Here is a 14,730-nt window from a genome sequence, read left to right on the forward strand (position 1 = left end):
AGAGAGCCATGCTTACCAGACGCTCTGCGTCTGAGCTTCATGTTATGCACAGTGGTTAGGAGCCCTGCTTCTGGTTTCAAGTGTGTTTGGTTGTCCACTCAGTTCATAACTGTGGTGTTTATAACTTTGAGGTTCTCCCGTAGTTAACTTTAAGGCCATATCGGATGAGACATAAAACCGAGGTCCTGTTGTAAGTGACTCAGTTGTTGTTGATCCCCCAAGTCTTTGTAAGTCACTTTAGATAAAAGCGTCTGCTAAATGACTAAATAATATCTACAAAGTTTATTTGGTCTGCAGGGATACCAGAAACCTTTATCAGAACTTTTAGATCATTTGCGTTCACTTTTCCTCGTTCTGTTGTAATCTCTTGCTGCAAGTGATTTAGAAAGGGCAGCTCTGACAGCAGCTGGATGTGGTTACAGTACACAAGGAATCCATCCTGTAACGTATCCACTGATAAGTGAATTTCGGGACCTGGGTGATCGTTTTGCAATATTAATGGCTAGATAATCTTACAGTGACGCAATTAATTTCCATCACTTGGAGGACGAGGTCGTTTTGTCAGAGGTTAATTGCTATGGACACATTACATATGGGCTGGAAAGGGAATGCTGTGTGTTTTTACAGTGACTGGAGATTTGTACTTAGAAACCATCTGCTAGGAATTCTCAAATTGTCAGCTCAGATTAGCTTAATGAACAGAGAGTGATGCAGTACACTCTTGAAATTAGTTTTTCGTAAGATTATTATTAACTGTTCAGAGTGAAGTCTTTTTGTTTTTAAAATAAACAATAGAGTGGATTACTGACACCAGCGCAGACTATTCCATCATTAATTTTGTTTGCATCCCCTTGCATGCCCTCCTTCGTCTCACCTAGCGTTTGCTTGGATCTGACCCATTCTCCACCTGTCCAGGTTTTCCCCCCTTCTCCTAAGGTGTCACAAGCAAACAATCATCTGAAGCACTTTTAACAAATCATTATCGAATCTAAAGCTTCAAAACCCTTCAATGAGAACCTATTACACCCTAGTCCCTTGGAGCTGTTGCAATGCAAGGCTGGGCAAATATGGTATGCTGTTGCTTACATCATTCTGTCATTAAATAAATGATAACACTGCAGCTATTTCCCTAAATACCAGCACAATCCATTATGCTGCTGTCCCCGATTCAATGTACTATAGCAGAATGGTACTGTGTGCTGCCTCTTGTCAGTGACCCACTTTATTAATGACAACAAATTGCAACCACATTCATGGTCCCAGGGGGTCAGAACCGGCTGTTGCGAAGAGTCCTACTCTACTGCATTTTAACAGTGCAATCCACTTAATCCATATATCTTTGTCAATTATCAATAGAATCCCTGGTTCTCTTTTCAAATTCAAATGTTACCACTCAATCAGGAGGGCTGAAGATCAACCGATTACCTCTGTTTCAAGCCAATCGCTCTCTTAACCCACCGCACCTGAGCAAAGGATGCTGCCAAGTTACTGAGGCAGTGGGGGTCGTCCCCACCCATGGGAGCGCAAAGGCCAATGCAGAGCCAAGACGGTCCAGGACTGGAACCTGCAGGAACCTGTAGGACTCACCCTGCATCCAGTGCAGTAGTGCCTTTACCAAATGAGTCACTGTGGGACCCTGTGTGGTCCAGTGGTTAAAGAAAAGGACTTGTAACCAGGAGGTCCCTGGTTCAAATACCACCTCAGCCACTGACTCATTGTGTGACCCTGAGCAAGTCACTTAACCTCCTTGTGCTCCGTCTTTTGGGTGAGATGTAATTGTAAGTGATTCTGCAGCTGATGCATAGTTCACACACCCTAGTCTCTGTAAGTCGCCTTGGATAAAGCCGTCTGCTAAGTAAACAAATAATAATAAAATCCATATATTCAAATTGTACAGAGGTATTCTCTTATTTATAATCAGAACAAGGGAATAGTGATGTGACTTTAATAGAGGTCTGGTCACAATCGACTTCAGATTGTCTTCCAGTTAATACTGATAACATGATTTTAATGGTGAGCTATTTTTGATATGCAGATGGTCAAAAAGAGAGATTTTACAGAAGACTATAAGAAAAGTCATGACAAGAGGGGATCTTCAACATTAAAGAATGGACCGACGTTAATATATATATATATATATATATATATATATATATATATATATATATATATATATATATATTATTATTATTTATTTCTTAGCAGACGCCCTTATCCAGGGCGACTTACAATTGTCACAATATATCACATTATTTTTACATACAATTACCCATTTATACAATTGGGTTTTTTTACTGGAGCAATCTAGGTAAAGTACCTTGCTCAAGGGTACAGCAGCAGTGTCCCCCACAAGGGATTGAACCCACGACCCTCCGGTCAGAAGTCCAGAGCCCTAACCACTACTCCACACTGCTGTCCTATATATATATATATATATATATATATATATATATATATATATATATATATATATATATATATATATATATATATATATATATATATATATATATATATATATATATATATATATATATATATATATATATATAGATATATAGATATATAGATATATAGATATATAGATATATCATTAACAGCAATTGGAATGTCTGTAGGCAAGACAACTAACATCAAAACATCAAAAGAATAAAGAACTCACAAAATGTGCAGGTTTTAGCCTCACTACCCAACTTTGTTCTTTCTTCAAGAGAGAAATAAAACCAAGATGGACTGGCTTCAGAAATGTATTATCTAGGAGTCAATCTTCCTCATGTCCCAGTTTATATAATACAGAAATAGAAGACAAGTCTTATTGAAGGGCAGTTTGGCTGTTTACTGTGGATGCTTAAATTAATCACTGACACTTTTAGTTACTAGACACATGTTACCCAGTAACAATAACGTAATAACACATTTCCACAGCATGACTAACACATCATATGATCCTAATCTAATCCTAATCTAATCCTAATCTAATCCTTACACTAAACCTTAACAATACAGGTATATGATGCATTAAAACTGAAACATAATTACATCCAGTGTATGTTATACTTAGACTGGAAGTACCTCATAAGCTCTGTAAGTGCTCTTTAAAATTAAAACTAACAAGAAGGCAACTCACCCCTGCTTTCTTCCTGGTCCCTGGTGCTCCTCCCTTTGAGGGCACGGCTCCAGCTGCCCGCTCTGTCCTTCTCTGACGGATCCTTGGAGGCGGGTTTCAGCCAGGGCGGCCCGTAGCGCCTCGACGGTTTGGGGGTTTCCTTGAAGACCCTGCCGATCAGGCCCGGGTTCTGAGTGACCAGAGCTCCGTTTATAGTTTCAACAGCTACTGGTTCCTTACTGGTCTCCGTAGATTCCCCAGCGAAGCTGGAATGCAGGAATGCAAGACTCCCAGCCGTCAGGTACAAGATGATGAAGGAAAAGAACCGCACAGGCTTCCTTCGGAAGTAGCGTTGTAGTTTGAGCAATAGCTTAGCCATTCTCTACCTGGCTGCCAGTGCCCTGCTTTACTGAAACTCTGGGCACTGAAGCCGGACATAAAGCCACCGTATTGCTGCAATCTGCTGGGTGCCTGGTTGTCTATATCCAAAGTCTTTCTTAAATGAAAAGTAAAAAAAAATAAAAAGTAATATTTAACAATGGAATACAGAGCTAGATCCTTACGCACACTTTAAAAAAAGAAAAATGTTTTAAAAAAACTAAACACCGATACTGTAAAAAAAAAAAAAAAATTCCACTTTCAGTTTTTCCGTCAGTGGGAGACTTGCATGGTATCTATTCCAGTGGGTTAAATGTATCCTGTGTCTCGCTGTTTTAGCGCTCCTCTTATTTAAGTCCCTACAGCATGCCCAGGAGACTCATTTCTTGGAGGGTTCATGTCTTGTAAATCGAACTCTCGCCGGTGATTTGAAAGACGATCAGCTGACGCAGCTCCAGGTCTGTTTTCAAGTCCGGAATGCAGGCTCTTTGGAGCATTTTCTTTTCCTAATGGAATTGGCTCTGTCTACGATTCCCAGCCAGACCCCTGGCTGCCGATTCTCAGGTACAAAGTGCTGACTGATACCCTTCCTTTTAACAAACCACCGTTTATGCAATCTCAGGCACAGGGGAGAAATTCAGCACCTGCAAGTAAAATAAACCAGCTCGGTTATTTGTTTTCTAGCCCCTTTAGTCTAAGGAAACATCAGTCATTAGCATCGGCCTTTCTTTTTTAATTACTTTGTCATCTCTTTTCTCTTTTCATGGAAACAAACATCGGCAACATACAGCACATCATTAACTGTCAATTAAAATACCCTGTCCCTTTTGTGAAAAAAAACCATAATGCAGTTAGGATAGATTTATCACATTATCAGTGTGTGCACATGAGATAAACTAGTCAAAGCATTTGCTTTCTGATCAACAGCACTTTTTTCGTGGTTACACAACTGACTGAGTCACAAGTAGGTACAGATACAATGTTCCTCACATATGGCATCATTATCAAATAACACAGCATTATTCCAAAGGGCATATTGAGTAAGAGGAAACCACAAGTTCCTTAAAAAACACACTGCTGCTGTGGTCTACTTATTTTCTTCAGTGTAAATCTGTCAATGGGGCTTTGAAATCAGAAATGCTTTTCAGAAAACCATTGGATTGCTTGTGTGCATTATCCTTGATTGTTTGACAGTTGGGGTGGCAAGGCGGTGTGGCAGGATAATGCACTAGCCTTTCATCTGGAGTGAAGCCTGTATTCCCACTGCTTGCGCTGTCTAGCTCAGTGGCTATAAAGAAAAGTTTGTTTTTAATTACGTTTTTTTCTTCTCTGTGAACTAAGATGGTAGACTTTTAAGAACTATAAATCCTGGCCATGGAGATGAAACAATACAATGCTGTGGTAATCCAGGCCTTTAGATTAAACAGGTACATTAAAAATGTAAAGAATTTTCAAATAATGTATGTCAGAATTACTTTATAATTCCTATTAGTTTTTTGCTATTAAAGAATGCAGCTTTATCTAATTGGAAAAGTACCTACTTTTAAATGTGTGCTTCGCTATTGGCTTCTGTCTATGCATTGTACGAGATGTCATTGGGTGACATTGGTGTTTAATGGTGTAATTGGTTATAAAGTAGCATCTCTAAGTTTCCATTCTGTTTATGCCTTACTGCCCCATTATCAATTTTGGAAATTGCATCAGTCCTTCCTACAACTGTCAAGTCATTTAGCGAAGTTGCAATCTTTCAACAGGAATGGAATTTTCCAATTGGTTCAGAAACAGTGGCGGTTGTGTGACCAACAAAGCATACTTGTTACTTGATACACAGATCCTCCTTTCTAATTTCCATTATTGCAAAGGGAACTGAGGAGCCAGCCTGTTTTAAAGCTTGGGCAATTTATGGTGCTATGATACTATGCAACCAAGTGTTTCTGTAAGTAGTATCGTATGTAGTAACACGTAAAGACCTTGATGAATATCAGCTATTATTTTGATACAGGACCTCATTACAAGGAACAGAGAGAAAAAAACAACCATTACTTGTATTTATTTATAGCCAATGTTTGCAAAAATAGCAGCATCTTTGTGTTGCGAATAGAGTTCTTTGTTAATTCACAGAATTCAACCACCGCTGCCTTACTCACTGCCTCCTTGCTCATAACACGCCATGCTCAGCCTTATGCATTTAAATCCATTTTTAAAAAATCCCTGGTCCTAGCATGAATGAAGCGTATTCAATTACAGAATATTAGAACTGCAGCAAAAATTTAAATTAAAAAAACAACAATATTAAGATCTCAAATCCCACACCTGTTTCACGCAACTGTAATGGCATCGCCTCCACATTAGAGAGAGAGAGAGAGCGACACAAGCAGCTGGCAAACTGCATTTCAGATAACAAAATGTACCTTTGTAGAAAGTTATTAGGTGTAACTAATTTGGTTTCAGTATAATCCGCTGCAGTGGGTTTCATGTCCACATTATTTCATGCTGCAATGGAATCATTGGCGTCAGGTCCCTAACTCAAAGCAAACTACATTGCAGACCCCTATTGGGGTGTGGGAGTCCTTCTTGTCCCATGGTCTCTTACCGCAGACATCAAGAGGTACATTCCATTAAATAATCGGTGCCTATTACAGAGCAGCCATGCCTATACTGATATAGTGGCAGTTTACAGAGGATGAAGTACATTATTGTGAGTCATGAATAATGAACCACGAATGAGAAAGGCACAACTAACACGAAACGGATTCAAAGAGGAAAAGCTATTTCAATATGCGTGAAGCGTGTAGGTTGCTGTTTACAATTCTCTGCCTAGGATCAGTCTTGCCAGACACTGGCCTCAGGCCATATCATAAATATCACCCCCATAATAACACCCTCTTCAACAAAGAATACCACTCAAGGTTACAGATAACAGTTTGCATTCAGTGTTGGGTCAGTATTCAAATATTTCTGCTGTAAAATATCTTTAGATTTAGATCACTATATCAGTCACTGTGTGCATAATTGTACCATGTTAAGTTTCCTATCTACGTATCTATTTTATAATGCATACATGCTGTTTTTTTCAAGGCAACTTCTCAAACTCCATAGAGTTCACACAAACTGTTTTAAAATTTCTACACATTTTATAAAAAGTTTTGAAATATTGCCCCTTGCATTCAGAACAGCTGTCATGTGTGTTATACTGTGATCACTCTACATTTACATATGCAGAAAGCTAAGTGGATTACAATCACACTTTTAGAACAAGCTCAAGGGTAGTTTGAACAGGGTATTACAGATGTGGAGGTCAAATGAATGATAGTGGCTTCCCTTACTGTAGCTGATTGACTTTGCATCCTCCTGTCTAGTACATCCCTCAGGTGCTTAATAATATTTAGTTTAGTTATGATGTGGTAGATTGGGTGTTACCTTGAGGTACTATATGATGGATAAGAAAGATATCACCCATGAAGATGCCATTTGTATAGCTCTGCGCAGTGCACCTTGAGGTTGAGCCCTCTACATGGTCAGGTGCATAGGGATCCATGAGCAGGGATCCCTCTATTCCCACGAGTAAGGGACAAGGATTTTACAAAACTATTCAAGTGCAGATGGTATAATGGGTGCACTCGTCTTACATTTTATACTAGAAAATAAAAGATTAGGCTGCATACTGACAGATGGTGATTGCGTTCAGGGCCATGATTTGATACAGATCCCAGGCCAAGATGCTAGAAGCATTAATTAAAAAAGCAGCTAATTAACTACATTTTGATGCGACCAAATCAGTAAAATCAACTAGCCAGAATGTGCTGGGTGAAACCCCAAACCAGCAGGTTTTATGGACTTGTAACAAATAACTAAATTGAAGGTTAAATTCAGAAAACACTCAACACATAAGATTTGCTGTCAACATAGCAAAATAATAATAATAATAATAATAATAATTATTCTCATAGCCCTGTCTTTTCTTTGTGTCGGCTTTGGGTCATCTTGTGAGATTTCAACATTGTTTTAAAAAAATGTAAATGATAAAAATGGGGAAATTTTTTAACAGCCCAGTCACGGTTAGACCATCAGTCAGCAACCACAGGCACAAACCTCTGATTGGTCATTAATTTAGATTAATATTTAATGAACCAGCAAATATTGAATCAGAGTGGATTCCGGGAGAAAATGTCAGAATTAATCATCGCGTAGCCTACGCTTCAGGAGATGTTACGCCAAACAGAGAAAGGAAGCCCATAAATAAACTTGATTTGTCAGGGGGCACTTGTGTGTTGTGAGGGGGAGGATGTCACATTGTAGTTTTATGATAAAATATTAAAAGTAACACAGTAAATCTACTACTTTTGCTACAACAATTGTATCTTCTTTCACCTCGGTAGAAGAAAGCCTGGGAAGATATACGGAAGTACTTAAATTGCATTGAAAGACATTTGAATGATTATTACCAACATAACATACATAGAGTTATTTCCCTTAATCCTTTTGCTTGGCAAGTGACTAAATAGCCCCTGTAGTGTCTCCTATTGGGCACAACAGGAGCCAGAGTGTCTGTCAGCACCCCACAGCCAAGAGCTGTGCCCTTGCTCAACCCTTCTCTGTTTAATGACAGCTGATATTCCATGGTTTTGCCCACACCTCACCCACAGAACCCCCACACAGTCCCCATCACATCCCCTGCCATGGATTGTTTTTCTGTTGCTTATCCAGTCCACATAGTTGACAGTCAGTCAACTGAATGACTGGGGATCCTTTGTACCCGTGTTGTCTCTATTAGCAACCCTCTCGAACGGCACACTCAGTTGGATTGTAAATACCATAAGCAACCAGGGTGCTGTGCACAAACACACCTGCACCCTGAATTTGGGGCACTTAACTCAAACAGTCTTGAGATTCTCCTATGATTTCTGACGATTGCGGAAACCAAAAAAAGATAAAAAGAAAGAGCCAACTCCTTGATCTTATCACAAAGGCCCACGCCCCATCCAAATCTATGTCAATCGAACTGGAACTCAAATACAGCCATCATAGCCAATGAATATGCATTGCAACCAATACCATCCTTCGGTGGTAATTCAGGATTCTGGACAGCACTCCAGTGTTAAGTGAAGCCATGGAAAACAGAGAACAAAAAGACACCCTGCTACAGAAGAAAAAACATACAAATATATATATATATATATATATATATATATATATATATATATATATATATATATATATATATATATATGCAGCCTGGAAAAATGCACCAGGTCACTATATCAATTCTCCAACATGAAAAAGAAATATCATAACATTAACGAGTTTGAAGAGTAGAAGGGTAAAAGAGTGGCCCCAGAGAAAATGCTATCAGTTTCCCATCCCTGTACATTGACCCTCTGGATACAATTTCTACTGGAACATCAAACAGGTCTATTAAGATCTCAGGAAGGAGAGATAGAAACGCCTACGGGGAAAGAGCTTTAGAAGGCAAACCATCGCAGGGAACTGAAGGCAGCTGTTTGAATGGGTGCTATTTTTATGCTGCATGGATTATCAAAGATATACTGTAGTGCATAGATTCAGGTTTTACTCCTCTGTACTATATTGATTTTTTTTTTTTAAAGCACAAACTATTGTGAAGAAAAAGATAAAGGACTGACGACCATTGCCACACTGTTTGTTGGTTTACGTTGGTTTCATTTGAGTCTCTGAACAAGTTACAGGTGAATCTCCATAATTCTAAGCAGACGTGCTTGTTGGATGATGAATATATTATCCATAGGATTTAACTGGGGGCACCTATAGGAATTGGCACAGGATGAGAATGGAGTGACAGGTTTAATGATTTAACTGGAGAGACCTTTCTGGCCTCTTGTAGCATTACAATTGCAAGTCGGCTGCGACTGCTGTACCCATCAAATCAAATGACCGCATTTGAAATGATTTCTGTAAAGACTGATCTGCATGATACAATGTTTACATTTCCACGCTCCAAAGCTTCAATAATTGTTGCCCCCAAGCCTTTCTCCCTGTTCCCGTGTGATCGCTGCTTTGAATCATATGATAGTCTGGAACATGTTCAGCATATTTATTATCAAGACAACCCAGTCAGCAGCTTGGGGACATGCTTTAGGGACATATGCACTGTATTAATATTAATGGCACACTCGAGATTATTATATGATTGTGTTAGACTGCAGAATGAGCACCCCCTACTTGATAATGCATTTCTTTGTAACCCCCCCCCCCCCCCTCTGTTTTTTTTCAGACTATAATCATGTTAAGATTTTTTTAATGTTTTAATTTCTCAGGAAAAAAGGAGAAAACTTTACACTCACTTTTTTAAAAAGAGCCGGTGTAGGTTTTTTTGACTCCAGTAGACGCTCATGGACTTTCTGAAACGCTGAGCTGGAGCATCATAGTAGGATTTGGATGTGTGCCAGCCATTTTAATTAGAGAAAAAAACAAAACAAACCTCTTTGGGTTTGCGCAGTTATATCCAGAGCCAGGTCCTATTAAACGCTGGCACTTAGTCAAATTCTCAGGCCCTATTTTCTGCTCCACTGTGCCAGTTTTGAGGCCCAGTAAAAGCCAGAAAGCCTCCATGGAAATGCCTTGACTATCAGACACACCTGCAGCATTCTTCTGCCTCCTCGCCTCTCCACAGGGAAGTATGGGGGGTTTTCATTGATGTCAAAATCCTGTCTTCATTATATTTGCCCCTCAAACTGGTGTTCTCTCCACACACACAATGCAGACAGCTGTAGAGATGTGCACGCACACCACCAATGAGAATGTGTGATGTCTCCTCCTGGCCTCAGAGGAGCTGCTGCTGCTGTGAGCACAGGTGCAGTTCCCAGTGGGGGGGTGGTTCACATTCACTGTGCTGTGCTAAATTAACACAATCTAATTAATGCTTTGGATTAGCAGGCAGATCTTCAAAGTGTGTTTCTGCTGCACTGCCAAATCTGCACCTGGTAATGCTACTAAAAATAAACCACTAAGAAGGTTAATTTAAGATGTCTGAGGTGTAGCAACAGTTTGCTACTTAGTAAAAAAAAAAATCATGTGTTTGAACTCATTTTGATTATATATATAGCAGCGCTGTATTTAACCCATTCTTCTAATCTTGACATAAGAAAATCTGCACATGATGAAGGTACTATAACTGTGTTATAGATGTCATTGGAAATGTATTATCCTACTTTTTGCTGTGTTCAGATTTCTCAGTGTTTATGTGTTTTTTTACTCTAAAACCTGCTAGGAAGATTGCTTTATAACTGCCACAATTACCATATCAGTGGGAGGCAATTCATCGTAGAAGATCTTAACCTTCCAGATGATACAAATATGATTTAACGTTAAGAGCTGGGTAGATCCTACTAACAAAAACAAATTCAAAAAGGGTCTGGATTAATCTGTTCAGTCTGCTAGAGAGGAAGCAGGCAGACACTGTAGAGACACTGCATGGGAGACCTGCTGAGTCTGATTCTGCTGAGCAGCAGGGAAAAGCAGAGAGAGAGAGAGAGAGAGAGAGAGAGAGAGAGAGAGAGAGAGAGAGAGAGAGAGAGAGAGAGAGAGAGAGAGAAGAGGGGGGAGAGAGAGAGCGAGAGACAGAGAGAGAGAGAGAGACTTATTAAGATATACTCAGTTGTGTCCTCTGGTGCAGCTTTTATCCTCATTCATCCAAAGTGAGCTCAAGCAATGACAGGAATTAGGAGGCATACACTACATCCAACATATGTCCTTACATTGATAATAATACCTGCACACACACACACACACACACACACACGCACACACACACACACACACACACACACACACACATGCACGCACACGCACACACACGAACACACACATATTTTGCATCAATCACTACTCCTTCTCTTTTTCTTCAGATCAAAGAAGGGACAAGAGAGTTACTCTACCAAGTGCACGTACATACTGTAGTAGGATTGCTCCAGGGATTTAGGGCAATATTAATTATAGAGCAAGGTTATTGGATTAACTGAGATTTCATAGTCTGTATCTCTGGTCAGCAAAGGTTTAAGACTACAAATAGGCTTTTGTTTACATTGCACCTGGAGTGCATTTCAAAATCTGAATGAACACTAATACTACTGTATGATCACCTCAGTAAGCTAGTAAATGAAGAAGGTACAGTACAGCAAAGCCGATCTACAACAGGCACATTTAAAATGTCACAGATATAATTTACAAAAACATGTAACAATCACGCTGCTGTGCTCTCACAAACTGATTGAGCTCGTAGATCTATTAATCGCCCATGGGTTCTGTCTGTGTTTTGTGGGAACGATTTGCTATAACAATCTGCAATTGTGCATTCATTCCCTGTTTAGCCAGACAGACCCCTAAGTCTGTCTCCTGCCACAGAGCACTCTCCTATGCCTGTGTAATTGACAGACATTTTAAACAATCAGACTGCTTCAACGGTTCCTTCACAGAAGTAATTATCTGCAAAGCCCCCAATGGGACAGGCTGTCAACATAATATCAAACGATATGACCACCACAAATTGCTGGCAAGAACAAAGCTGGTTACTTGAGTCCAACAGCATAAAAATATATCTCAGAAGAACAATCTCCTGTGTTCACAGCAAGCACTGATTGTTCAAAATCCTGTTGCTCCACAGTTATACCATTTTTTAACTATTAACCATCTTTGAGACTTTCTTGTGCTCTGAACGTTAGCTCTGTAAATGGTGCTGCATCCAGCCGCAGAAACAAATCACTGCATGTGGCAAAGTTGCGTCGCGGTCAGTGCTGGCCAGCAGCAAAAATAGCACACATTTTCTTTAAATAACGGGACAAACATAAGGTTTAAACAAACAGATAAATCCAGATCACATCAAAAACAGCACCCAAGCACAACTATCCCGGCGCAGAGACAGGGAGCACAACATGCTGCTTCCAGACTCCTGTCTAAACTAGTCTCCTCGCCTTTCCCAAACAAACATTTCTTGGTTCTTGGTACTGTCTTCTTCGGGTGGCTAATTGACTGATTGATCAACCAGCCAGGAACTGCATGCCTAGCATTCTCGGGCTGATTAATCAGACAACCAACCGCCCCAGAAAGACACCAAATTGACACCATGTGGCTGTGCAAAAGGTGGCCATTGTGGCTCCAGGCTATTCCCCTTCTGCCCTGTCACATCCCAATACTGAAGGAGTTTATTCACCTGTCAAGCTGTTCCGAACCCCACATTAGCAATCTCCAGCCTCCACCATCCACTGTCACCATCCGCTGAGCTTCTGACAGCTTTGCTTAACTTGCTCCAGCTTTACTTAACTTCCAAATTAATTCACTAGGCTGGCCAATCTTCAGAGCTGCTCCTGAGTGAGTAGACAGACAGCTGCTTAAGCAATGCTGTCACCTGGGTGTACAATTTGTTTGGCCTAAGAACGGATTACTGCAGGGCCTCATTGCAAATTACACTGAGGTGACATAAACAGGTTTGCCAGTTATCTGCACGCTGTGTAACCTACAGTGTATTAGAAAAGACAATAGTATCTGACAGTGTCAATAGCAAGCACTAACTACAGAATATTTTCCAGCACTATGATATACGTAGTGTACTACCATACAGTATATTATATTGTTAAATACGAGAGCGTGACTCATTACAATCCTTCATTTGGTTTCTTATTTATAAGGAACACCGGTACTGCAAATACTGGTTGAGAGGATCACACCAAACCCATGCTGTCCTCCGAAGCGTGTGCCGTCAGCCGCCCGCTTCTTTACACACTGCGAACTCACCGTGCAGCCGCCTCAGAGCTACAGCGTCGGAGGACAACGCAGCTCTGGGCAGCTTACAGGCAAGCCCGCAGGCGCCCGGCCAGACTACAGGGGTCGCTGCTGCGCAGAGAGCCGAGGGCACCCTGGCCGACCTAACCCTCCCTCCCCCCGGGCGACGCTCAGCCAATTGAGCGCCGCCCCCTGAGAGCTCCCGTCCACGGTCAGCTGTGGAATAGCCTGGACTCGAACTCGCGACGTCTAGGCTATAGAGCGCATCCTGCACTCTAGCGAGTGCTTTTACTGGATGCGCCACGCGGGAGCCCCCAAACCCATGTACTTTAATCAGAATTCTGTGACTTCTCTCCAAGACAATCAGCATGTCTGATTTTGACCAGGGGGGATGGAATTTATGAGTCCCTGAATGTCATTATGCTACATCAGTTACAGAGCGTATTTTATGTTCTCCGCATTAATTTAAAAAACCTATGACCTGTGCTTTTCAAATACATAATTCATAAAGACATATGTTATCCGAATGCCACAGGAAGTGACCCTGTAGCCATGGTGTCAGGAGAGGATTTCTTACTGAAACACTCGGGACAGTACAACAGGATAAAAGCCTCTCCTCTGAATGGGTGGATCAATGCGGCTGCACGAAGCAGTGGGGTTTTCTGCTTAGCAGTGGTTTCAGCTATGTGTTATGCATGTCTGAAGTGGAGGCTTCAGTCTCAACACTGTGATAATGATTTGGGCACTCATGAATCAACAAAGCGGGAGCCTGCATTCGAGAAAATAGAGTAATGTGATCTTTCACGACAGATAAAGAGGATTCTCAGTGCCCTACACTTGTGTTTAAACACATGCATTTGAGCCAGTCTGCTCCTGCTTAATGATTACAGCTACAGTACCAGCTATGCTGACTGTGACCAGGATCGTGTCAACAGGAATTGTTCTATTTTTTATGTTTTTATTTGTAGTGCTGTGGTTTTTTTTATTTTATTTTTTATTTTAGAGTGACCAATTATTATTTGTATTTATTTTTCCCCCAATTTGGAATATCCAATTAAATTTTTTTCTCTTCACCGCAGTGAGTCCCCGCACAGCACAGACGTTCTGAAGGCGTGTGAGCGTCCTCCGATCTCACAGGCCTAAAGCCAGAATCGCTTTTACGCTGAGCAATCCAGAGCAGAAGTGGGGGCGGAGTACCGATCCCGGTTGCACGATAACGCTCCCCCACCCTGGGAGCGTCAGAGCCGATGTGACGCCTCCTTCGGAGTCCCCAGCAAAGTTCAGCCTCTTTGCACAGCCCGGACGCGAACTGGCGCCACCCAAGCTGTGTGACTCATCCTGTACTCCCAGCGGCAGCGCTTTAACTGGATGAGCCACTCGGGGACTGAATTAGTTTCAACCCGTAATTCAAAACAACATATTAACATCAAGGCCCATGCATGGGGTCTGGTGAATCTGGTCCGGCTCCAGTTTGGCACTGCCTTCTCCGGTTT

General features: G+C 41.1%; 1 protein-coding gene across 5 annotated transcripts in view; it reads right to left on the reverse strand.

The window, feature by feature from the left end:
• The window catches only part of LOC117427643 (sialate:O-sulfotransferase 2-like), a 43,461-nt gene that overhangs the window by 17,131 nt on the left and 11,600 nt on the right, over positions 1-14,730 (reverse strand). For 3 of the 5 annotated variants that reach the window (XM_058994424.1, XM_058994425.1, XM_058994422.1), the window contains one exon: positions 3,128-4,128. In XM_058994424.1, coding sequence (XP_058850407.1) covers positions 3,128-3,485 — 358 coding nt within the window. In that variant the 5' untranslated portion in view covers positions 3,486-4,128. Of the gene's footprint in view, positions 1-3,127; positions 4,129-9,804; positions 10,285-12,668; positions 12,822-14,730 lie in introns of those variants that run through there. The other 2 variants (XM_058994423.1, XM_058994426.1) reach the window with 2 other exon arrangements.

This window comes from Acipenser ruthenus, chromosome 21, assembly GCF_902713425.1.
Source record: "Acipenser ruthenus chromosome 21, fAciRut3.2 maternal haplotype, whole genome shotgun sequence".
In the NCBI taxonomy this organism is placed as follows: domain Eukaryota; kingdom Metazoa; phylum Chordata; class Actinopteri; order Acipenseriformes; family Acipenseridae; genus Acipenser; species Acipenser ruthenus.